This window comes from Boleophthalmus pectinirostris, unplaced genomic scaffold, assembly GCF_026225935.1.
Source record: "Boleophthalmus pectinirostris isolate CB_2022bp ecotype Guang Dong unplaced genomic scaffold, ASM2622593v1 HiC_scaffold_2, whole genome shotgun sequence".
In the NCBI taxonomy this organism is placed as follows: domain Eukaryota; kingdom Metazoa; phylum Chordata; class Actinopteri; order Gobiiformes; family Gobiidae; genus Boleophthalmus; species Boleophthalmus pectinirostris.
In genome coordinates, this window is record NW_026571152.1 from 25925938 (window position 1) to 25952301 (window position 26364).

The window sequence follows — 26364 nt, forward strand, 5'->3', positions numbered from 1 at the left end:
ATGCTCTGTTCCACCTTCTGATGTCATGAAATTTTTAAAGTTTTTTTTGTTTGTTTTTGTCATGAATAGTTTTCAAGTTAACAGCTACCTTTTACCTTTAGTTCAATAGAGATCAGCAATTCCAGAGCAGATATTCTCCAAATGATTCTAGTGAAGGTGTATGGCATTTAAAAACACTTCCTGTATTACCACATGACATCACAAGGTAGAACAGAGTGTTTTTGTTAAAGAGAAAATAATAATGTAATTATGCAGGATTTGTGTGTTAAAGAAAATGAATGAAACAAAACACAACTTCTGTTTTTGATGAGGAAACATTATAAAATAGATCAGAAAAAGAGTGATATTGGCTCATTAAATAAGTATCTACTACTCCCTCAAAATACCACAACAGTACACCTCTGTACTTGAAGACATGCTTTCACTTCACAGTTGGTAGACAATGGAAAACAAACAGTGTCCTCGCCCATAACATACTGAGGCGAATCATATATACTCAATACATTTTCTGCACACTTCTGATATTCTTGTACACAGCTTGAGGCCTTGAGATTAGCATTCAGGCTGCACTTTTCTTATGCTCCACACACAAGTGAATAATGTGCTGGGATAATTGCAGTGGTTCTGAAAGCTGTTCCACTTGTTACATGTTCAAAACAAACAAGCAGTTTCAAATGAGGCAAAAATGATGAGGCTTTGTGTTGAGACAAAAGACCAATCTTCAGAATTAGCAGGAGGCAAACGCAAGAACTTCATCTAAATATGATCAAAAGTGAATATGTGATTTACACAAGTCTGCTAACGACAAGCTAATAATTTGTAAGAGTCTGAAAGCTGGCTATATTTCTGTTCACTTTTTACTTCAGACACACAAAGAGAAGTGGTAGGGGGTAAAAAAGAATAACTCCCATAACTATTTTATGTGAAGACTATTTTTTTCATGTCTGACTAAAATAAAAGTATCTTCTATATATTTCAAATGAATTATTATTCTATTATTTAATTGATTTATAAAAATTTATTATTTTAGAGACGTCTTAAAGGTGCACTGTGTAACTTTTCTGTTAGAGGGTCTGCCATCTGCTTGTCTCCATGGTGATTTTATTGATTTGCCTGGGATGTTCCACAGTATGGCATTCAACAAATATATCTTTTATTTAGTCAGTTATGGGTGTTTTATTTTCTCAAAACTACTGCAAAACCCATGCATTATTAACATGAGGGGGCACTTCTCTACAGATCTGACCTGTAATTTGGCCTGGTAATGAGGTCTGTTTGTCTCTATGGAGATAAAGCCAAACTGTAAAACATTCCAAGAAAAAACAATAACATCTACATGGAGTCCAGTGGATGATGGACTCTTCCAAAAAAAGTTACGCAATGCACCTTTAAATGGCTAAATGTGAGCTCATAATTTTTTTCATTCTGTAACACAAAACATTTTGTTTTTGCAATTATTTGTGTCTACAATTCTTTTTGCAAAGCTCAAAGTGCTAATTGTGTAATTGTTGTAAGTACATGTGTCTGAATATCCCGATTCGCCACATTCAAACATCTCTTATAAGAAATGTGAGCGCAGCCCCTCACAGCAGCTTTTAAATCTGTGATCAGTGCCGCTCCCTCAAGCAAAGCTGCATCCAGCCAACCTTCTAAATATACATGTGTTTATCATCCCCCAGAAGCTGAGCACAGCTAATCCTGCCCCCATTCATGTCAGTTACAGCGGTGTAAATACAGGGCTTTGTAGTGAGTGTCCACATTTGCATTTTAAGAGAGGAGGAATCTCATTTCTGATTCCGAATATTCTTGGGAAAACATGTCACAGTTGGCTGGAGCAGAGCAGAAGTCTTTGGGGTGAAGTTTAGAGCATGGTTTCTTTCATTATGTGGCAAACAGTCATAGGGTATAACAGCAGAGACAGTAATTTAGCTCAGTTTCACAGTGTTGTTTTGTATCTATGGAAGCAAGATCCAACCATCCATTAATCATAATAAGCACTGCACTGTCAGTATTCAGTCACATTTACAAAAATGAAATGTGATATTAAAATATTTTTTGTTCCTGGAAAATTAACAAGGTCATTTTCTTTGTGGCTTTGTGAAATTGGGTACATTTCCTACACTTGAGCTATTATTTTCAGCTGATGAAATATAACCATAAACTTTTAGACATTTACAAGCAACTGCTAGAGATTTACTATGGATACTTTCTGTGATATGGGCAAAAGTTTTGAGTCAGCGTTTTGTACAAAAGCATAAGTAACTTAAAATGCTCAAATATGTCAACTCCAAACAGCAGCAATAGGGTTGTATTGTTATTGTGCAGTGGTCAGTGCTGCACATGGTCATAAATATTGGACTGGGCATTATTATGAGCCAGGGCAGGCAGCTCAGTGTTGTGCCTCCACAGTGAGAGACACTAAGGTCAGACACTTAGGTCCTGTCCCAGAAATATTCAAAGACACTGGTTAATATGGCAGGAGGTGATCTCATCTTTGTGTTTCACAGTGAGTTTGCTATTGTCTCACAACAAAATAGCGGCAATTAAATGGTTCGTTAAAACATAATTATGTGTTGAGTCTTCAGTTGTGCAGTTTATTATCTTATTACTGTATAACTGAGACAGAAGGAGCTGTGATCCCAAAAGGACACTGGATCCAGACACCTGAGAAAGCTGCGGAGTGTAAAGTCATTGTGAGTTATTTATTTTAATGCTCACCGTTCTCGCTCTTTGATGATTTTTGAATCTGGCATCAGAGCAGTTGTGAGGCAGACATATTTATGTGTATCTTCAGGAGCTCCTCGTTAACACAGGACTTATGTTCAGATCACATCAATCTGCCTGACTGTGCTCTGCTTGCACTGGGCTTCTGTGTGGTTTAGCTCAGACACTCTCAAACAGACTCTCATGTCAGAGACCGCACGCCTCTAAAGCTCGGGCTTTGTCTCCGTCTTGTTCGCTCACTAAAACAGTTGCTTTAGAACTGTGTGGCTTAAAGTGTAACAGCTCTCTGCAGGATACAGTATGTTCAGTCTTTAATAGTGTTTGTGAAGAGAAACCTGTTTTAACACAGCACATTCAGAAAGACATTTTATATATTGATTTTGTTCAAAGGTTCAAAGGCAAAGCAGAAAAAAGTATTACAGATTCAACTATGTGCAGAGTGGAATTTGCTTTTTCTACAATATGTGGCCAAAGCCATAACGTAAAAATGTTTATGTATTTAAATATTTATGTATTTTTCTGAAGTTGTAAGGTGAAAAATAACTACAATGCCTGTAGTTTAAACTGAGCTGGAGGTCAGGTCAGGATTCAGTCACCGTCAGCTGATATTATGTGCTGACTGAAAATAATTTGTAATTCATTAATTAATAACTGGGCCTATGAAACAAAAAATGGCACAAAGTTGCTTTAGAACTTTTTGGCTTTAAGTTTTAACACACCACATTCAGAAAGACTCTCCCTTCCCACAGGCTTAAGTGCTATGTTTTTATTGATACCTTGAGAAATACCAATAACATTAAATAGTTAGTTGAGGTCAGTTAAAACAGAAATGACCAAAGAGCAATATAACTTCCATACCCTCCTTTGATGTCTGTCGATGGGGGTCTCTTGCCGCCCGTCCCGTCCTGGAGCACCTTCTTGTCTAGAGACATGGACAGAGGAGCGTCTCTCACAGGGAGACCCAGCACCAGCGTCTCTTTTGTCACTGAAACAGCATCATCTGTACGACCCAAGTGCTTTTTAGCGTAGTCAAACCCCTGGACAGGCTGTGGAAAAAGAACAGGTTTTGATTAATGTTAACAAATAGTAATCTTGTAATTATTGTGTGCAATGAGCAATGAGCACACCACAAGAAGCAGGAAAAACAAATAAAAAAACTAACATAAAGATGGTATATGTTTGATGTATTTCAGTAGTCATTATCATGAACAACACCACATTTCTTGGTATCAATGACAGAACGCAACCATGATAATGCTGAATTTAACTCCTTTCAAAAACAGTTCAACCCTGCATAACTGTTTGCCTGACCAGCCAGTCCCTTCTGCAATCTGCTTGAATCCATAAGGGACCAGATAATAAAGCGTGAAAATCCTCCATCCAAACTTGAGACGATCCAACCACAGCCGTTAATTTATAGCATGTGCCTCTCAAATGCAGATGACATCTTCTCCACAAAATTCTCATAACATTCAGAACTTAATATACAAAAATATTTTTTTACCCGAGATAAGTAATAGTTTGGTGCTTCCAAAGGTGGGACTTGCAAGTCATGACTTGGACTTGAGTCAGACTTAGGACACTATTTTTAGGACTTGAGACTTGACTTGATAAAATGGACTAAGACTTGGGACTCGACTTGGACTTGAAGGTCAGTGACTTGGGACTGGACTCGGACTTGAGGCCTGTGACTTCAGAAGAATTGAAAAGCACTTTTAAATCTGAATTCTTTCTATTCTGACCGTAATGATTCACACTAAGATCTTCTTAAAACATTTAAAAAAGAAAAATTTACATTTCTACAACTCTTATATAATCTATAAATACTCATATATAAATATACTATAATATTTTTAAGTACAAGTTAGTTAATTGAAAAATCTGAGCTATATTTGGTATTTTGGTTTAAAGACTTGAAATGACTTGAAGCTCAAAGCAGACGACTGGGACTTGACTTTGACTTATGGGCCAGTGACTCGAGACTCGACTTGGACTTGACTGTATTTGACTTGGGACTTGACTCAGACTTGAGGTCAAAGCTTGAGATTTACTTGAGACTTGCAAAACAATGACTTGGTCCCACCTCTGGGTGCTTCTATTGTTGATTATGTAAAAATTGACATGGTTTCTCAGTCCTCTTTGCTTTTTTCCCCCTTTTTTTACATGTAAAGTTGTAAAGTTTTGTCAAAGTGTGTGGTTCTGGCTGACCAGGTAACATGTAGCTACATCTATGCTGGTCATGTGGTTTCTTTTTTCCTTGGTGTGTGCGTAAAAAAACAAACAAGATGTGCTGTAGTTGCACAGAAGACAATACAAATGATCACCACTCCAATGAATATCTTAAACACATTTGACCAAAAGGACAGCAGACGTAAGCCTTTCTAAAGCGCCTGAAGTGGACACGTCTTCATTACAGATAAAGGTAATTGGATGGACCCGGACTTTTATATCCTCATGCTCCAGAATGAAGATTACAAGCACCTTTGAAGTTTGCAGCTTGGGTATAAAGAAGTAACATTAAAAAAATACAAATCCACTTAAGTTTGCAAGACCTCACTTAGCTCTTTGGGTGGTTAAATGCCTTTTAATTTAAGCAACTGAGATAACTGGGCTAAGATCTCACTCCAGTTACACAACAGCGCAGACCCAACTCTAATCCATCCCCCCTTTTCTATTTTGGGAACACTCTAAAATGGGATGCCTAATGCGTTTGATGATGTGCGCTGAATTGGCAGTGCATGCGAGGTAAGGAAGCATCCAACGTCCATGTTAATAATTCATTTTTTTGTACACAGTATGGTGCCATAGAAGAGTTGAGCTAACAGATGCGTACATGCTAACATACATAGAAATCTCCAGTAGCGTAAAAACATGGGCTGTGGGAGGGTGTGCGCACATGTGTGGACTGAGGTGATGTATGGTGACAGCTGCGGCTCTGCATGTGAAAGATGTATGCGGACTGCAAACAGCAACTCGCCCATGGCACTGTAGCATTCCCATGGTGACGCAAAAGCCCTCAGACAACAGTTGGGTTCAAATGCGATGGGAAAAAAAAAAAAAATATATATATATATATATATATATGCACTTAGACTTAGACAGACTTTATGAATCCACAAGGGAAATTATTTGGACTCACACATCACAAAATATTATAATAACAAAGGGCAAAAATATAAATGGTAATAGTAAATTCTAAATAATAACAAAAATAGGAAGAGCATAATTATACAAATGTACAGTATATGTATAAGTAAAATAAATAAATATAGTAATACAAATATATTTCAGCTATCTACAAGAAGTCATAAGGAGAAACCATGCAAAGATGACATGATGATTGTGCATTCTTGTACAGTTGTAGGGAGTATTATCTGTTACGTAAAGGTGAGTTGTTGTACAGTTGTTTGAAGTATGGTATAAATGTAGTCCTGTATCTCTCAGTGTTTGAGCGGAGCTGTAGGAGCTTCTCTGACCCTCTACAGTCTGGTGCAGTGAGTGAGCAGGAGTGTCCATGATGGAGAGCAGTTTGTCCAGTGTCCTTCTGTCCCTCACTGTGACAGATGTCTCCAGCTCACAGCTGATACATATACAGTATATTACAGATTCAACTATGTGCAGAGTGGAATTTGCTTTTTCTACACATACATATGTGTAGAATATGTACATATGTACAATGTAATCTATTTAAATATTGGTGTTTTTTTTCTAAACTAGTAAGGTGAAAAATAACTAGAATGTCTGTAGTTTAAACTGAACTGGAGGTCAGATCATGAATCTATGGTAGAAATTGCTGTTTGACCGTCAGATAGCTGATATTTTGTCCAGATTTATGGTTAATATCTCTGTAATTTGTCATCTAATTACAGGGCCAATCCACATGAAAAAAAAACTTGGCACAAAGTTCAATGTCTGTCACCATAAATCAACAAAAGAAAAAATATGTTTTAAAATAACAAACAATAAAATAAAACTGAGTTATATAGGACCCTGACCTCCATTTAAATACATACAATCAAATTCTATAGGGAACACAACCTATAATGTCTATACTGTGTATATTGTGTTTGTTTGTTGCTTTGAAATATTTCTATTATTTTAAAAGATATTATGTAATACAAATATGGGCTAACTGAAGGTCATTTTCTCAAGTGCTGCGTAATTATCAAATATAATTTTTACAGTAAAGCTTTCGTGAATAGTGGGGTTAGTGGGATTATGACTTGACTGGGTATTTGTCATTTGAACAGTTCAACAAACCAAATCATATCTAGATTACATATTTTCCACATAGAATTTCTTAAATATTTACAGAAAAGGTAAAAAATGCACAATGTTAGTAAAATGTATTAACAAAAGGTTATATGGATTTTAGTCCAGAACGTGAATTTTACAGATCAATAACATAAGTGCAGTGCTATGGTGCATTTTAGTCAACAAAGTCAATAAATTCTGCCGTGAACACATGAGGTCGGGTTGGCACACAGCGGTTACATCATCCAGTGGCTTATGGGTAATGGCTGTCATCCAGGAAAATGGTATAGATTCTCAGAAATGACATGACCAAGGGCCATAACCTTGAAATGAGCATGTGGCCTTTCACGACGATGCTCTTTTATAACGCTGTGTCCTCTCCTCTGCTTCGCGCACATCCTTCTCTTCTAATTACTTCTGCTCCTCCTCAGAACCCTTCTCATCTCTCTGTAACTGCTGACAACGTTGACTTAACCAATGACCATCTTTCATCTCACACAAGCGGCTTGGTTTAATAAAGGCTTAGATTGGGCCCAGGTACCTGTCTGATCTAGCTAGACCTGTTAAAAAATGCTTTGGTTAAGCTAGGCCTGTCACGATAATTACTATATCGACTTATCGTTCAGTACACGAAAGCTGGAACAATATTTTTTGGGGACTCAAAATATATCATGTGTACAATTTATTTGCAATAGTAGAGAGCAAAATATCGTGCTTCAGAATTTCTTACTGTGACAGGTGAAGTTTAAGTGTTACTATGGGTGATGTTTGGTTGTACATTCTATATACACCACTTTTCCTTGGGTTTAAAAGGCTGATAATTTATGAGTTTCCATCGTTAGGGTCCACTGCAACTTTCCCCTGGGATACCCCCCCCCCCCACACACACACACACACACAAATGCTCCCATGAGACTCTTGGCAATTAGGATTCAATTGGTCTCCCTTTAGCGTTTCATAATCTGAACATGAGTGTAAAGTGACACCGACAGTACTCTTTAATCACACAGCGCTAATGGCTATAAATAAATTAAGTCAATTAAGTCAAAGCTCAACTGTTCTAAAACATTTTTCAGGTTACCTTAATGAACCAAAAGGTAAATTCAGTTTCACTATGCAAGCAAAACACTCAAGAATACTGAAAACTGGTCTAAAAATACCTGGAGCTGTGTAGTGTTTTGTTTCATTCCCATATGTTTAACTCACAATCCTACAAATTTAGACTGAGTTCTTAGCCAGGCTGGCGCCACCTAGTGCCTCCACTCAATTTCATTTCTCTCCAGTGAATAGGTCAGGAATCAGAATACACTAGACGGTTTGCAAGATTGCAAGAGGATTTAAAGCTGGAACAAAGGGAATGTTTGATAATCAAAAGGAAAGAGACTATTGCCTTTCTTCCTATGGGAGCTGGGAAAAGTTTAATATACAAGTTAGCTCCGTTAGTGGCGCATTACATACGATACGACCAAATAGCAGCAATTGGTTAAATAAAAAAAGTACCTGCAAGCGAACGAATCCTAATGCTGCAAGGTCAGATGTTTCCGCGAAATGAAACCGATTGATGAATCAGGCTACTGGGTTCTTTCCTCGAAAAGAAAACACTCTTTTCTTTCCTCTTTCTTCCACTTTGTAATGTCTTGTTATAATACAGGAAGTGCTCCACTGCGTTTTTAAACTCCATATACCTTAACTAGAATAATTTGGATAATTTCAGCTCTGGAATTGCTGATCTCTACTGAACTTAAGGTTGACTTGAAAACTACAGCTTTGTGACATCACAAGAGGAATAGAGCATTTTGAGCTTTGGATATGTGAACAGACAAATAATAAACAATTACTTACACATGTGCAAATGAAACAAAACATAACTCTAGGTATGTTTTTGATGAGGTAACAACATTCTAACATGACTTAAAGCTCACAAGAGTCAATTTTGTGTTATATAGGACCTTTAAGACACTTTACAATAGGCATACGGTGACTGGCAGGAAAGCATTGATCACTTATATGTCATAACCTGCCATACTAGCCCATTACAAACACTCATTTTCCCCACTTGCCCTATCACACAGACGTCTAATTTTAACTTGAGCTACAGCCAACAGAGCCCTGATGAGATGCAGCAGATGGACAAGATATGCTCTACTCCCCTGGCGACCATATTGATTTAAATTCAGATAGAGCAGGGAGGACGCTGAAGTGCTTTCTGAAAGATTCCCAAAGAATCGGTGTATCTGAAATGAGGCACAAACAGCATTAGAGGTGGAAGATGTTAAATAAACCTCCTCTGGGCCAGGTGGGCTATGATGCAGCAAAATGTAAAGTAGTTCAGGACCTTGAGAAATCAGTCACATAGGAGCACGTCCAATAAACATCAACAAATGAAATATGGATTACTACCTGTGCGGAATCCACCCATATCGTAATCAGTGTTGGGAAATAACTATGCATGTAGTGGAAATGATACCGTATTGTGAATATTAATTTTGAGTAAACTTATTCCAGTATAGTCAGGCACGTCAACAGAAATTAAGGGGCCTGGGGCAAGAAGCCTCATGTGGACCCCCCGTTATATAAATTAATAAGACAAGGGTGTAATTCTGGTCACCTTAAAACCCTGAGGTCCGGGACAACAGACCCCTTTGGCCCCCTTCTCAAATTAGACCTAAGTGATGCATGACAAACAGGGCAACAGAAATAAAGCAGTTTGTAATATATATAAATGTAGTATTTTTTTTTTTTTTACTATAATATAATGCAAATTGTGTAAAAGTATTTCAAGTATTCAGAGGCCCCATCCACACTAGTACATATTCGAGTCGTTTTTGTTGCAGATGCAGTGTTCATCCACACTAATCCGATGGAAAATGGCTCCAGAGATGGAACGATCTGGTACTGCCAGCTCCCATGAATTCATATGAGTATGGATCTGATCCGGCACTGTGTGGATGTCTAAAAACATTGATACACTGACGTAGGAGCTCTAGTTGCCGTCCTTATTGGACCACGTCACTGTGATTTGCGCCTTCCTGATTCGCTGTTTAAACAAAACAGTTTAAACAAACCATAGAACTGAAAACAGCGGAGTTAGAACTACTTGCACAGAACAGACTCACCATTAGCAGAATCGTGTCCTTTTTAAGTTTGACAAAAGCTGTTTTTTGAATGCTTAGTTTATGTAAATAATCCATGTGGTTTTAAGTTTCGTTTCTGTAAAACATAAACAAATATGTGCAAAGCTGTGAGGATAGGGAAGGCTTGTGGACACAGAAACGATGTGTCTGGACACAGATCGTTTCCGATATGGTGATACAGTGATTTGTTTCAGTGTAAACGTAACCAGAGTACAGTACTCTGACTGGACCATGTAATCAAATATGTTACAAAATACATATTAATTCAGGTATTCAGTATTCTGTAACTAATAAACAAATAATTTATCTGGGAATCTGTGACTATTGAGAGTTAGAACAAAAGTAGAAATTTGGAGCAATGTCCCAGATTCCCAGCAAAGCTGAAGTCGGCACAATAGCTGTTAAACGCACAAACGCACACCTCATCAGGCCACAGTATTGATCTGAAGATAGTCTGCCCAGTGAGGTGATGAACGCCAGAGTAGATTATAGGACAATGACAATTCCACAAGAGCAATTAACAGAACAGCTAAACACTATTATGGCTAAACATAGACTAAATGTTGGAGAATTACATAACAACAAATAAATGAACAAAACTTCTTCTTATTTATTTAAATTAAAGCGTTTTTTCAATAATATTAAACACCAGTTAAGATAGAAGAGATTATAAAGCAGTTAAGTCTCTTTTTAAGTGGTCACATTAGAGGAGCCTAAATGTATTTGTAGACAAGTAATAGAAGCCTTATGGCGCCACTTGTGAATAGCTCTTAGTTTGGGACTCATTAAAAATGTATGCAGCCTCTTGTATTACAAAACACATGTGTTTAAGGAGCATTTACAAAACAAACCCATCCTCACAGCTTTAAAAATAAGTTACAACAGAAACATTTCAATAGGTTGGACACAAATGATGCTTGTTGTGGTATAGTTTTAGTCAACTAAAAAGCCTCTTCCTTTTCTCCTTTAGTTAATAATAATGGCCAGTTTGCAATCGCTACGTTCTTGCAAAACATATTATTTCACAAGATTTTACTACCCACTTTTAACTCATTGCCAAACAAAACATTCAACTGACTAAATCTGATAAATACTTATACCTCCTTACAGATAAACTACCATAATGAACCCAGTTTGTTCTGAATCAGTCTGTAGAATGGAGATTAATAGAGATTAACACTTAATCCAAATATTTAACTCAACAACGTAATGAACGTAATAATAACGTACTGAAGTTAGGGGAAAAAAAGATTATATGTGAAGTGTGGCTCCTCCCACGATAACCACTACACACCAATCAAATGTTTAGTTTTTTGTGAAATACACAAGAGAACAACTTTAGATCCTTTGCCTAAACTGTGAGTGAATATTTAAAGAGCCAGGGGGCTCAAACCTTGTGTGGTTTATTTTACTTGACAGCTCAATATACCTGACTTCACCCTAGATTTAGCATAATACCCCCTCTTGAGTTATATTATGTTATAAGTTATATTATGTTATAAGTGTTATATAATACCAATTTTTTTCTTCTTTGTAAACATGTATAATATTGTTTGTTTGCATGTACATTTGTTTGCTTGATTATTGTATTTTTATAAATTCTGTTCAAGATTCTGTTCAACTTATATTATTACTTGAATATATGTGTGCATTTTCCTGTTAATAATTATATTAGAGAAATGTTTTATTTTACCAGACAAAACATTAAAAACTAATTAGTTTGGAGGGCATGCATTGTCATCAATGAGTACTTAAAAAAAAAAACATAATTTCTTCTCGAGAGACTTGACCTGTTTCTGAATTTTACAAAATCACAAAGAAAAGCTTCACCGTTGTTTCATGAGGTGTGTTTGGTGGTGCCTCATCAAGATTTTACATCAATCATGTGTCTGTGTTGTACATCACCCGGGACCTTTTCTGTTTGATTTTAAGCATCTGTGTTGATATAAAAGTAGATAAATGAAATAAAGAAAGAGGAGGGGGGGAATGCCTCTGAGTGCCAGGCCGTCATGTTTCATCAAAACACATTGGACTGCATTTCCTATCAAAGTTTGGGCTTTGTAGTCCTTTGTCATGGGTCCATGGAGATGTCTTGTTGATTGCTTTGTCTGGAATGTTTCACAGTATAGTATTAAACGTTCTACCTTTCTTTCTAAACCAGACCAAGGTACAAGTCAGATCTGTGGCGAGGCAATCCCGCTCACAGTCACAATGTCTGTTTTTCTAGGTATTTTTGAGCTATAATATCACTTGTAATTTAATAAATGAAAGGTAGAGCTGTTTCTGTGGAACATTCCAGGCAGAGCAGTGGCATATCCATAGAAACAAGCAGGTGATGGGCCCCCAACCAGAAAGTTTCATAGTGTACCTTTAACGCTTCAATTTGTAGGTTATACCCTACCTTAGGCTCATAGAGACCCACGGTGATCAATTATTAATACATTTTCCTGTCTTGTCCAAAATACACGTGTATGCATTGCACCACCATCCACAGAGAAAAATCGGTGTGGCAGGGATTTGTGACACAATATGGGATATATATATATATATATGTGTGTGTGTGTGTGTGTGTGTGTGTGTGTGTGCGTGCGTGTATATATATATATATATGCTTGCTTGCTTTGATCTGGCTGTCATTTTACTCATGATGCATTATATAGGTCAAGATGCATCATGAGTAAAATGACAGCCAGATCAAAGCAAGTCCTAAAAGCCCTATTCATCCATTATCCTTCCTGATTTTTCATCTCCACTGGCCTAATTAGACAGAACTCAAATAAAATATGTTATTCTCTATCTTTGAGTAATCCTTTATTTTTAGTCTGTCTGCATCCCCAAAGCTCAAAATGCTCTGTTTGTGGTAGTTTTCATGTTACCAGTTACTTTTTACATTTTGTAGGGATTGGAAATTCTAGCACTGAAATGATCTAAATGATTCTTGTGAAAGTGTGTGGAGTTTAAAAACATAGTGGAGCATTCCCTGTATTACCACATTATATCACATGGTAAAACAGTGTTTTCTGTTTGAGAGAAAAACACGCAGGATTATTTAAACATGTATAAATGAAACAAACCAGGTATGTTTGTGATGAGCAAACAACATTATAAGATCAGAAAACAGCGTAATATGGGCACTTTAAATACTGTAAAATACCCTAAATCAAACACACGAGTTGAACTTTTTAGCATGCCTTTTTCTATATTTCACGATAGCGATATGTATGATCCTAAAAATAACTGAACACCAGCTGGCACGTCCCACCACAGCAGTCTGAGCCACAGGGACCGTCCCCATGTGCTTCTGATGCTGTTTTCAGAACATAAATACTCTCTTATTTGTTTTGCATACGCACTTTTGATCTATTGGAGGCACCGGGGCTATTTCATTTCACTGCAAATCACAACCAATGAAGCTATGGAATTTCAATGAAAAAGACCGAGCAAAATTGAATAGGCAGTGCAGACTCCTGAGCTATTTTATGAGAAATAAAAATAGATTGCCTTAGTTCACAGGCTTTTCATTGTTCTGTTTTGTAAGAACCTAAAAATATTGTGTACAGGTTCACAAATAGTCCTCATTAGCCTGAAATGGGACTTCCTTATTTATTTGGGCTATTGCCTCAAAGCAAAACAATACAATACTTATAGATCGTGTAGTGAATTTTAACGCCCCTATTATAGTTTATACACTTCTCCCACCTAAATATTGATCTCCAATGGTCAGCGAGGACAAAGGAATAAGTCACGTCCAAGCAGTCACATGCAGAAATCTACCCAGCAACAAGAGTACACAGAACACAGATTCACACTGTTTAAGGAGCGTTTCCAGGGTTTGTGAAATCACAGACTGAGAAAAAAGCCAAACAAAGACAAAGCAATGCAGCAATATGCTCTCATACATTCATGTATTCAAACAAAGCGTAGCGACGGGGAGTACCTGGTGGTGGTAACTGCCTTCTCTACGATATGAAGTCTAAACAGAGAGAGGGACAAAGGGGAAAGGTCAAAGGAAAGAACAAGACAGTAGACAACAGACAATAGGGCTATGTTAAATGAAAGAGTGGGCTTTGTATTGTTATAAGAAAATAAATTTTACTTTTTCATTGAAGCAATAGCTGAAAGATTGCTAGATTGCTGTAGATTTTTGAAAGGAGAAAAGATATGTGCAGTTCTCTTTCACATCAGTCTAATCACTGTCACAGCCCACAGAGTAGAGCTGCTAAAGTTGACTGTGTCATATTAAGTTTATATTGATTTAATGAAAGGTGCACCTTCATTTCTATGGAGATGTTATAGCTTTTCCTGTAATCTTTCACAATATGGCACTAAACCTCTGTCTCCATGGAGACAACTTAAAGGCAATACTGTGGAACATTTTAAGCAAAAGCATATACATAGTGAAAAACAAGTTATATAGTGTGCCTTAAATGAAGATATAGATTAGAATGAATATTAAAAGTTTGACATATCAAACCCTGTGTTCAACACAGACATGAGTCTCAGATCTGTATCTAGACAGCCACAAATGGCACTTTAAATAGCTAGACCATTTTGAATAAGCTCAGCAGGAATGCTACCTGCTGTTAGTGCTAGCGCTGGGCTTGTGGGCAGCCTGTAATCAAACACAGATATATTCCTCATACATGACTAAAGAACCAGATTGCTATGTCTGGTTTAAAAATAAAGTGTTGGATAATAACATTAAATATTTTACACAAAGTTGGCTTCAAAACGAAGTCTGCGTGACCTTAAGTAAACTGGAGGAGGTCTGCAGTCCTGAGTGTACCTCAGACTGTGGAGAGGAAACTTAATCAGCTCTCCAATCTAAGCCTGCTCTGGCGCAACAAAACACTTGTGGACTAACAAGTTTGGTCTGGGTCCAGTTTGTTTACTTCTTCACTCAAACACAGACAACTCTTCAAATAAATCCCATTAACTTGACAAGAATGATGTGATTAACTGGTGACTCACATTTGTAAGATTTTGCCTTAGGTTTGTTTTTGTTCTTCAACAAAGCCCACTTCCTTTTGGCTGATTGGTCTTTCTTATCACACATGATTAGCCTTGACCAGAGGCTACTGGACAGAGAGAGTGAAACCGCCACAGATGGCTCTCGGTTTAGTGACCGGAAGGACTGAACACAATCACTTTGAAATGTGATGTGCAACACCTTATGTAATATCGCTTCAATTTTCACACTAGATTTGATCCGGCGGCCATATCTATTTGAAACACTGGTGCGTGGAGTTTAGTAGACAGACAGACAGAAGAAGAAGGGAGGGGTGGAAGACATTTATGAGGCTTTGGTTTTAGGCTGTTACCTTAGAGCGGGACTTGAAGTTTCTGAATGGGCCTGTTTTAAAAATGACTCTGTTCCGTTTGCAAATGATGTAGGCCACCATCCCGATAACCACCATCAACAAGAAGAGAGGAGTGAGCACAGCCATGATCCAGAGGTCACTGGGCGGGGTCTTTACCACAGCTGCCCAAACACAAAAATATAATAATTAAGACTTTAAAAAATTATTTTCAAGAAATAATACTTCAGCAGTTGTATGTTTTTATATACAGCCTTCATTCTTGTGTTGATTCCAATGACACATATGCCTTCATACCTTTTTTAAAAAATGTTCAAATAAAATGAACTCTTAACCCTACGTCCTGTCATTTTCGACATATTTTACAACTTTTCTTGGCAAATTACTTCTTATTTGGTGTAAAACTATAACTTATTTTTACAAGAAGTATAATCATACCACATTAAGTCAAAATTAGAAAATCAGTCAAACCTGTCACGTTAAAGGTGTACTGTGTTACTTTGCGGTAGTGGGTCCATCACCTTCTTGTTTCTGTAGAAATGTCATTGATGTTGTCTGCCTGAGATGTTCCAAATTATGACATTAAACAGTTCTACCTTATATTTATTCAATTAGAGGTGGTTTTATAGCTCAGAAATACCTTGAAAAAAACAAGTACTCTGACATTCTGTGAGAGGGGTAACCTCTCCACAGAGCTGACCTGGTTTGGTCTCCATGAAGATAGAAAGGTTTAATACTATACTGTGAAACCATGTGATGGACCCTCCACCAGAAAAGTTACACAATGCACATTTAAGACAGTAAGTTAGGAGATGTATTTACCTTGCTGAATATGTCACATGGCTACAACATACAAGTGCCATAAGTAGTAGTTCTTTGCACAGTATTTAGGCCTGGGTACTGAGTGTCCCCTGGTTAAATGCAGAGTAGGTGGGTTTTGTGAGAACAGAGTGCTCCCTGCATGGACACACTATTGTTTTAGGTGTAAAGGGCTCTCATGGCTTTCTCTTCACAAAATTATAGATTCAGGAGGAAAAGAACAGATACAGAGAGAACACTGTGTTCTATTATGCAGGATCCATATTTACTTTCAATTTTCAGATAATTATCGTACATGTACTTGGGGTAATGCAAGAGTTGTAAGTCTTAAATGACTTATCTGTGTGAAGCTCTGTTAAGCTCTGTTATGAAGGGATTACAGGACATTTATTTCAAATCAATCAGATAATTAATCCTTGAAACTGTTTGGGTAAATATTTGATTGTCTCTGTTATTTTATTGTCCGGTTGTTTCAGTCGTTAATGTCAACAGGAGAGTCAGGTCATGTTAGTTTAAAATTTGCACAGATCTGGAAGAAATGTATTTACTTTATGATTTCAGCAATAAATGAATGTTTAAAGGGCCCATAATATGTATTATTGTATAATGTTGTTTCCTCATCAAAAACATACCTGGATTTGTGTTTAGTTTCACACCAGTTTAACAAACAAACCCTGCATATTCAGGCTGTATTCTTCTCTCCATAGTGTTTTTAAATTCCATACACCTTCACTAGAATCATTTGGATAATTTCATCCGTAGAATTGCCCATATCTACTGAACTAAATGTAAAAGGAGCTGTTAACTTGAAAACTACCACTATATGACAAGAGGATTTTGAGCTTTGGAGATGTAGACTAATAATAAAGCATTACTCAAACATGTGTGAATGATATAACAGAACTCCTAGTATGTTTTGAAGAGGCAACAGCATATTATATACGACATATTATATTATAACATGGCTTAAAGCTCACATGAATCAATCTGATATAATCTACGACCTTTAATGTTTTGTTCTGATAATGAAATTCAAACTCACGTTCAGCCTGGACTTGTACAAAGTAGCCCAGGGTCAGAGCCATGGTTTGAGAGTCCAGGCTGCTCAGGGTTTTGGCGGCAGTGGTCCCTGTGATGGGTGCTCCGTTGTGCTGGGCGTAGTAGGTCATCTCCGCTGGATTTTTAGGGCCAGGCAAACGACGAATGCTGACCATCTGGCGAGACACAAGACAAAAGTACCTTTTACAATCATGTACATTTTATATAATTTTGTATATAAAAGGAAATAAGACAAAAGACAAATAATTACTAGTTAGGCTTCAGCATATTTATAAAGTTCTTCTTAAATAGTTATTGCTAGAGTTGCTAAATTTGATCTTATTTGCTGAAAAATTGTCACTTTCAGTTAAAGGTACACTATCAAATATTCCACAATATGACATTAAACATTTACAGGTCAATGCAATCAATCACAAGTGGTTTTATCGCTCAAAAATACCTGGAAAAAAACAGGCATTCTGACAGTGAGTGGGGCTGTCTCTGCTCAGATCTGATCTGCAACTTGGCCTGATTTGGTCTTCATGATGATAGAAAGGTTTAGCGCTATACTACGAAACATTTCAGACAAATTAATAACATTTGAAGAAAAGCTGGTGGCAGACTCTCCACCAGAAACGTTACACAATGCACCTTTAAAGTAAAAGTGAAAGCTGGATTAAAGATGGATTAAAGGGACAGTTCAGAATTTTGGACATAGGGCCTCCTCGTTAGCCGATGTTGGAGACGCACTGAGACACTTTTTGAAAAATTCTATCCAGTCCTTGTGTTTGCAGAGGTTGTTGGTGCTAGGCTCGCGCATGTCTTACCCACTCCACAGAGCACCCGAAGCAAATCTATTATTACACCAGACTGTTGATGTAAATGTCTGTGTTGATAGAATAATGTTTGAAATAAAACTAACCTTGCATCGCATGAATCGTCGCATGTTGTGGAACTATTTTCTCATATATCAGTCCGCCGCTGCCAAACTTTCTATCAGGAAGTACAACTCGCTGCTGCTGCTCAGACATAAATCCTTCAAATGCAAGGCTGGTTTTACTTCTAAAATTATTCTATCGGCACAGACCTTCGTATCGACAGTCTGCCGTTATAATTGTTTTGCCTCTGGTGCTTTATGAAGTGGGTAAGACAGTTTTTAGTGACAGGCTAACTATGGCCATTGACATGCACTAACCTAGCACCAGCAACCCCTGTAAATACAAGGACTGGATGGAATATTTAAAAAAGTGTCTCCACAAGTCTCCAACACTCTAGTTCACTAGGAAATGAGGTTCTATGTCTAAAATTCCAAACTGTCCCTTTAAGTACCAGTGTAAAAGTGCCTATAGAGCCATATATCAGGACCTCACAGCTTGAAACTAAGATATATAGAATCCCATATTGCACCCAATTCAATCTCTTATCTCTTAATATGCTTTCGGTGTAGAAAGATAACGCAGAACCCAGTCTTTCCAATCAGGATTCAGCATCGTCTAGCTTACTCCTCGTACCGACTAGATAAGTACCCTCTGCCAAGACACTCAAGGATAACTGAGCCACTTGAAACCCCAATTTCCTCTTCATCATACATCAAACACATTTTTAATATGGTCAACACATCGCACCTTTTAATCAAGTTCAGTAATTTGATTTTGCCATAAAGAGAAGAGACATGTGTTATTAAAGGGCTGGATGGATCCTCTTCCCCCTTTAGCTCTATATGAGTATAAGCTACTTCCTCCTCCATCACCATGGCGATAAAAAGCACTCATCTGTGACTTCTCGTAAAACCTCGAGGCAGTGTTATGTGCATATCCCAGGAAGTTGTTGTCTTAATTTGAACAGTATATACAACAGGTGTGGAGGAAAAAAATACTAAATAACTAACACAGATGAAAGAATTTGAATTAATGGTAATGGAGATTAATGGTGCAATCTGTAACTTTTCTGGTAGAGGGTGCTCCATCTGCTTGTATCCATACCAATGTTGCTTTTTTTTTTTGGCTTGAATGTTCCACAATATGGCATTAAGCTTATGTGTAATGCATTTATACAGTTACGAGTGTCCGCTCAAAAATATATTGAAAAACATGCACTCTTCCTGTGAGTGGGATTGCCTCTCCACAGAGCTAACCAGTAATTTTGGTAGTGTCATCTGCTTGTGTCCATGGATATAGACAAGTTTAATGCCATATTGCGGAACATTCAAGGCAAACAATAACATCGGCATGGAAACAAGTAGATGGCAGTCCCTTTACCAGAAAAGTTACACAGTGCACCTTTCACTCTAAAAGTTTCCAAAGCAATTTCGAGTCCCAGACATGAGCCAGATATAATCAAGGGGAGCGACTAATGGCTGCACAATCTGCTGGTCTATTCAGTCAATTAATTAATAATCACTTCAATATAATGGAAATAGCAACAACTGCCGAAGCTAATTTCCGACTGGGGCTTTTGTGAATTTAAATGCCATCAGATGATAGGAAAAGCACAGACAAAGATAATTGGATGCCATTTTTTCATCCCACTGTTCTTTAACTTGCTGTTTGTTATCAAAGGGTATCAGGTTGACTAAGTGAAAGGCAGACAGTTTATCATGTGGTGAATTGTTATTAATGATTTGTTCATTTTTTAAATAATATAACATACATATGGAAAAATACATGTACTATTGCAAATATAAAAGGGTTTACTACTACTAGTTTACCACAACTAATACTACGAAAACTATTACACTTATTTTTTCACAGGCTTTTATATTGATGGCTATAAAAACATATTTTAGAGTAATAATGTTGAGGCAAACACTGCTGTCCTACATAAAGAAAAGACCTCTTCAGTTACTATTCACTCCTCCTCTGGAGCTGTCCATGGTGCTGAATGTGTGGTGCTCACAGACAGGACTGTGTGTACTGAAGACTTACAAAGACTTTTATCTTTCTCTACAGAGAGTATTGTGTTTCGACGGTCAATGAAATCTTGAATTAATTATGAATATGAGTATCCTTTTCATTAAAAGCTTTTTTATTGATTTCACTTTCTCATGCTCATAAATTCCAAGTGTTGTGTTTACTCTAAAATTCCAGTTTTGTACTGTGGCTGTTGGGTTTAAAATTTTTGGTAATTCAGTATATATTTTAAAAACCTCTTCTACCGCAATCCAGTTTTGAATAATTATTCATTATTGTGCTGTAACAAATAATGGAACTGACTGAACAAATGACCATAAAACCTCTTATTGTTGAAAATTAGTCTCTTCAGTGAATTTCATGAGAAATTTGACCCTCGAGGTTTGCAGGAGGGACTTGCAATCCAATCATGTGTGTCCTGTAAACAGATCCATAAAGGGGCAGACAGACCTGCACAGTGTAGCCCCCCACAGTGGTCGCGCGGCGAGAGCGAGTCGTCTGGGAGCCCTGCCTTCCTGCCACCAGGAAGAGCTCTGCCAGCCTCTGCTCCATGAGACTGGCAAAGCTCTGGTAGTTGGCCTCCAGGGAGGAGCTGTCTACATCCTGGATCACTGTGTGGAGAGACAGAGGAGGGTTAAGAGGTCCAGAGGTGTCCAAACACGTGAGAGGAGAGAATACATAAGAGGATCGAATAAGGACAGCTGCAGTACTTAGAGACAGGAGATGAATGGGCACTACAAAGAACAGTGTGATGGGACAATCCATTTTAAAGCTGCTCATCCAGAAACCTTTAGAACAGCTGCAGTGACAAATGCATCAAACACAGTCCCCTGCTGGCTAACTGTGGAGAGATACCTGCTTTAACCAAAGAACAAGGAAAAGTCTCCACTCCAACTGTATCTTATATCTGCTGTATTGTCAGTGATTGATTCTACACTCTTGAGATTACGGATTTGCATGTAATTAGCATTAGAGTGTCGCAGGGAATGTAAAGTGATTTGGCAGAAGATGTAGAAAGAAGAAAATTAACCTTCAAAGATAAACAAAACTTTTAGCTTTAAACCACATGTAAGTATTCCTATATCCATTCCTCAAATATTTTGGGTAACTACATTTAATTTAGTGTCTCATTCACTAAGGGAGCTGTGGTTTCCAATAATAGATGAGACTACAGTGGGCCTTAATCTAAAATTCTGCCCAAACCTAGCTTGTGTTATATTGTGTTGCATGTTCTATTGACAAAACACATACTGTCAGCCTCACACTTTTTTATGCCTTCTGTATGCTATTTGTATGCATTTTGTATTATTGTTCTTTGCTGACTGACTAACTTATACAGATTCTGATACCATAGCCTCATCCAAACCTATAGGAAACAAGGACTGAGTATATGTAAGCACAAGACATTTAATTTATTTTACTTGTGTTTTGAGCTACTTTACAAAGATGTGACAACCAGGATAATAGACATACGTCAGAGCCCCACACCCGGTAGTGATATGATGTGAAGCGATCTCTCTCTGTGCCCCGGTCAGGAAGCAGTGAATTATACATCAATACTTCTTCACTGGAACACAGCGGTTCGGAGCACAGGGGAGAAGGAGGCAGCACAGTGGGGAGAGGAGATTCTGCTGAGCTTCACAAGCATCAGCGCTAGAAAGGTTTACTAACTGTAGTTTAGTCTAATCGATGCAGCTCCTGATTAGCACTGATCACCCTGCATCACCACACGCTGTGCAAAAGCAAAATCCACTTACCTGTTATGACCCAATAGTTCCTTGTGGCGGTTGATGTGTTGAGATTATGGTATTCAAGGGCTGCACAGAAAAGAGAGAGGAGAAAAGAAAAGTCATGACCGTGAGATGAATAAACTTAGCCTTAAAAGTGCACTGTGTAACATTTGTAGTGTGGGGTCCGTTGCCTGCTTGTCTCCATGGAAATGCTATTGCTTTGTCTATAATGTTTCACGTACAAATTAAACCTGTCTATCATGAAGGAAACAAGCAGGTTACAGCACTACGATACATTACAATTCAGATCTGTGGAGAGTCTCCCCTATTCACAGAAGAAATTATTGTATTTTTGAGCCATAGAAACACCCGTAGTGAGTAAAGGCTGGATGGAAATGTTTTAAGTCATACCGTGGAAAGCAATAATATCTCCATGGAGACAAACAGATAGCAAACCTTCCACCAGAAAAGTTGCACAGTGCACATTTAATAATATAATATAATATAATATAACAACAAAGAGCAAACATATAAATGGTAATAATAAATTCAAAATAAGTGGCAAAAATACCAAGAGACTTGTGTCAAATAAGGCAAATTGAGAAGTATTGAGAAGTAAGTTTGAATAGGGTTTATATACAGAAGGAGAACTTGAAAAATGTAAAGATTCAAACCTTTACAAATAGGAACTTAATCTATGTCTGTAATCCTTGGTCAAACCTCATTGTTAAAGCCTGATCCCGTCAGATCTCAGAAGCTAAGCATGTCCGGGCCTGGTTAGTACTTAGATGGGAGTCAACTGGGAAAATCAGGTGCCACTGGGGAGCACCGGTGGCAAAAACCGTTGTTGTGTCCTTAGGCAAGACACGTCACCCACATTGCCTAGTATGAAAGTGGTGTGTGCGTGAGTGTTAGTGGTGGTTGGAGGGACCAATGGCACAGAATGGCAGCCTCACTTTCGTCAGTCTGCCCCAGATTGTCTAGAAAAACGCTACATAAGACTAATGCAATAACTATTAGTATTAATCAAGATTTAATGAAGAATATGCAGTGTTTTTTTTCTCCTTTTGACTATAAAAAGTTAACATGCATCATTTGTATCTCTTATACAGCATTTTGTAAAATTATTCACACTTTGTAACTCTGCAATATTTAATTTTGCAAGTTGATGGTTGCCATGGGTTTATTTAAGGTCTGTATCATTTGATAAAAGTTTCAGCCCACAATTTCCTTTTTGCCTAGAACCACAAGGCAAATTACTTTCTATACTCAGGCTCTTTGCTTTGAAATTGAGTTTTGAAATAGCCTTGCATTTATTCATCCATGAATTCAAGCTTGTACTGAACATATCTGTGGTTCATACAGCAGACCTTTTATAGAACTGTGCTTGGGCCTGTCACGATAACAAATTTTGAAGCACGATATACTGCCACAGATAATATGCCATAAATGAAAGAAAGATAACTGATAATAATCAAACTATTATGTCACTATCACAGAATTCAAATAAAGTAGGATAATCCCAGTAAACCATTTTGAAATAGACAGTATCATTAAAAGGCATGAGTTGCAACAAATAAATAGCCAAATGAAACCATAACAGTGACTTATTCAACTCTCTACAGCTAAAATCTTATTGTATTACAACAAATATCTCCCCACTTTCAGAAGAAAAATTACCCATGATAAATACAGAACCCCAAAATACATGGTTCCTTGTATTATATATTGAATTATTAGTTAGTATAGCAATTATCGTGACAGGACTAACTGTGCTGAAATGCTTTTCCACTCTTCATCTAAACAGCATCTTACATTTTGCAGCATAAGACAATTAAACATAGCCTGATTTGTGTGTAGCAGGCAGATTATATTTTGGAGCCCACTTTAATTTCCATAAAAGGAACAAAAGATTGCATTGCATTACAATGAATCAGAATTAGAATCAGAAAAAGCTCTATTGTCATTGTTAGTGCGCAAAATTCACAAACTAAAATGGTTAGAAAACAAAAGCATGTTGTGGCTGGCATACGACAGATTTCCTTGAACACAATACAAGATCTATTTTTGTCTACAGGTCTCTTTGGGCCTCTTGTTCATCTGTCAGCCTACTTCTCCCCATCTCCTTTTCTGCTCAGCCTGTCTTCTCTAAGCAGTAGAAAGGTGGTGCTTGAGTTGATGCATATCCGTTAATAGCATCGTGTGTTTGTGCTCTGGCCCTGTGTTGTACGTGAGGGCATTAAAATTCACTGGCTTGCTCCTGAACTTCCGTAAGTTTACATAAACAGACTGAGAGCTAAGGTTAATCCTCAAATCGTGACCTATGAAGCTTCTGTTCGATCCACTGAGCTCACTGTGCACAAGTCAAAGGGATAATCATTTACTAAAATAATACAAACACTATCAATTGTTTTTCATACATTTTTTTTTAGTCTGCATGTCAAATTAAAGGTCTTATGTAATGCAAAATTGACTCTTGTGAGCTTTAAGCCATGTTACCTGGAATTGTGTTTAGTTTTATTCACACAGCAACAATTGTTGTTGTTGTTGTTGTTAGCCTTGTCAAAAGTCAATCATTATTTGTTTTTATCATTTTATTGATTCATCAAATTAAAAGTAATGTCTAGCCTTGTTTATATATCTGTTGCCGTTATGGACAATTTATAATAAAACCATGTTATTCAGGTTCTTTTTTAAGACCAAGAGTTTGTTTTCATACCTGAGTTTCGACTTCCTCAGAGTCATGTGATGTTGTTGTGCCGTTTACGGTCAGCTGATTTATACAGGTTTTGGAAATACAGAAACATGCCTACGGGACGATAAACCGGGATGAGGGGGCTTTTTTTTATCTCACACGCCTGGGATACTGTCCTAAGGATGTCTCCACCTCCACCGGTGAGAAGACAGCACTAAAACCTGTATAAATCAGCTGACCAGCAACATCGCGTGACCACTCTGTCAGGTATGAAAACAAACTCTTGGTGTGAAAAAAGAACCTAATAAAAATAAATAAATTATGGGAAGACCAAATGAAACTCATTGAACAACTTATAATAAAACCCTTAATAACATTTTGGGAGGGATGAATACACCTGTGTTCCATAAAACCTTCAGAATTGTATAATTTGTCTTTGCTGAGAATCTCTCAAAACCCTTTCCTTTCATTGTTACCCTGAACAAACCAATCAATACAAAAAATAAAAAATATTTTATATTTCATAACCAACCAATAATATTACCTCAACACCAAAAGTACGACCTCAATTAGTGTCTGTTTTGCGACAACAACTGTTTTCCACAACACTGATTTAAGTGCTGCTAAGCCCTGGGGTGTTGATAGCACACACAAACAGATACTAATCTAATCTCAGTGGGGCTAAAATTAGCTCGTTCATGGACATGGTCGACAGTGGCCCCGGGCAGGACTGGGGCAAAAGGAGGCGTACAGCTGTTTGTCCCGCCCTAGGCACAGATGGCTGCAGTGGGACCAGATCATGTGCACATATCTGAGGTCACTAGTCTTTCACTCAGTTTTGTAACGTCAAGGCGTAGCTCAAATGTCTTAGCCAGTGCTGGATGAAGTACTCAGTTTTGTTACTTAAAGGTGGATTGTGTAGCTTTTCTGGTGGAGAGTCCGTCAAAAACTTTTCTTCTTGGAGATGTTATTACTTTGTCTGGAATGCTTCACAGTATGGTATTAAACCTTTCTATCCTCATGAAGACCAAACCAGCCCAAATTACAGGTCAGATCTGTGGAGAGGCGACCCTGCTCTCAGTCAGAGTGCCTGTTTTTCTAGGTATTTCAGAGCAATAAAACCACCTGTAATTGAATAAATGTAAGGTAGAGCTGTTTAATATCATACTGTGGAACATTACAAGCAGCACAATGACATATCGAGAGAAATATGCAGGTGACGGACCAAAAAGTTACATAAGTTACATTTTAAGTAAAAGTATAAATACCAGAGCAAAAAAAATAAAAAAATTAAAAAAATAAAATTATGAAAAAATCAAAGTATCACATGAAAAAATCTACTTAAGTAAACCTATTAATGTACTGTAACTGTAAAAAGTAAAAGTATTTTGCATTGATTTTGACTGAATAAAGCTATGAATGTGTTACAAAAATATAGCCCCTAAGCCTTTTCAGCAGGTCTCAAACAATAATAAAAAAAAACCTTTGTCCTTTTAAAAAATGTAGTAGAAAGTACAGATACTTGTTCTTAAATGAAGTGAAGTAAAAGTAAAAAGTATCTGCTTGAAAATGTACTCCAGTCCAGATAATTAAAATTTTTACTTGAATACAGTACTTTACTTTTATTTTGTTACGTCCCACCACACTTAGCTTGCGGTGAAATGAAGCATCAGAGACAGAAAATGGCCTTGTCATTTAGAGGAGCTCATGGTGTACAGAGCAGAACCAGAGACAAGGGAATGC

General features: G+C 37.4%; 1 protein-coding gene across 1 annotated transcript in view; it reads right to left on the minus strand.

The window, feature by feature from the left end:
• kiaa1549la (KIAA1549-like a) overlaps positions 1–26364 on the minus strand; it is a 65088-nt gene that overhangs the window by 17798 nt on the left and 20926 nt on the right. Inside the window, exons 6-11 of the mRNA XM_055155942.1 lie at positions 21954–22013; positions 20647–20807; positions 17292–17463; positions 15434–15594; positions 14050–14085; positions 3583–3770 (exon numbers count right to left, since the gene is read on the minus strand). Coding sequence (XP_055011917.1) covers positions 3583–3770; positions 14050–14085; positions 15434–15594; positions 17292–17463; positions 20647–20807; positions 21954–22013 — 778 coding nt within the window. The remainder of the gene's footprint in view (positions 1–3582; positions 3771–14049; positions 14086–15433; positions 15595–17291; positions 17464–20646; positions 20808–21953; positions 22014–26364) is intronic.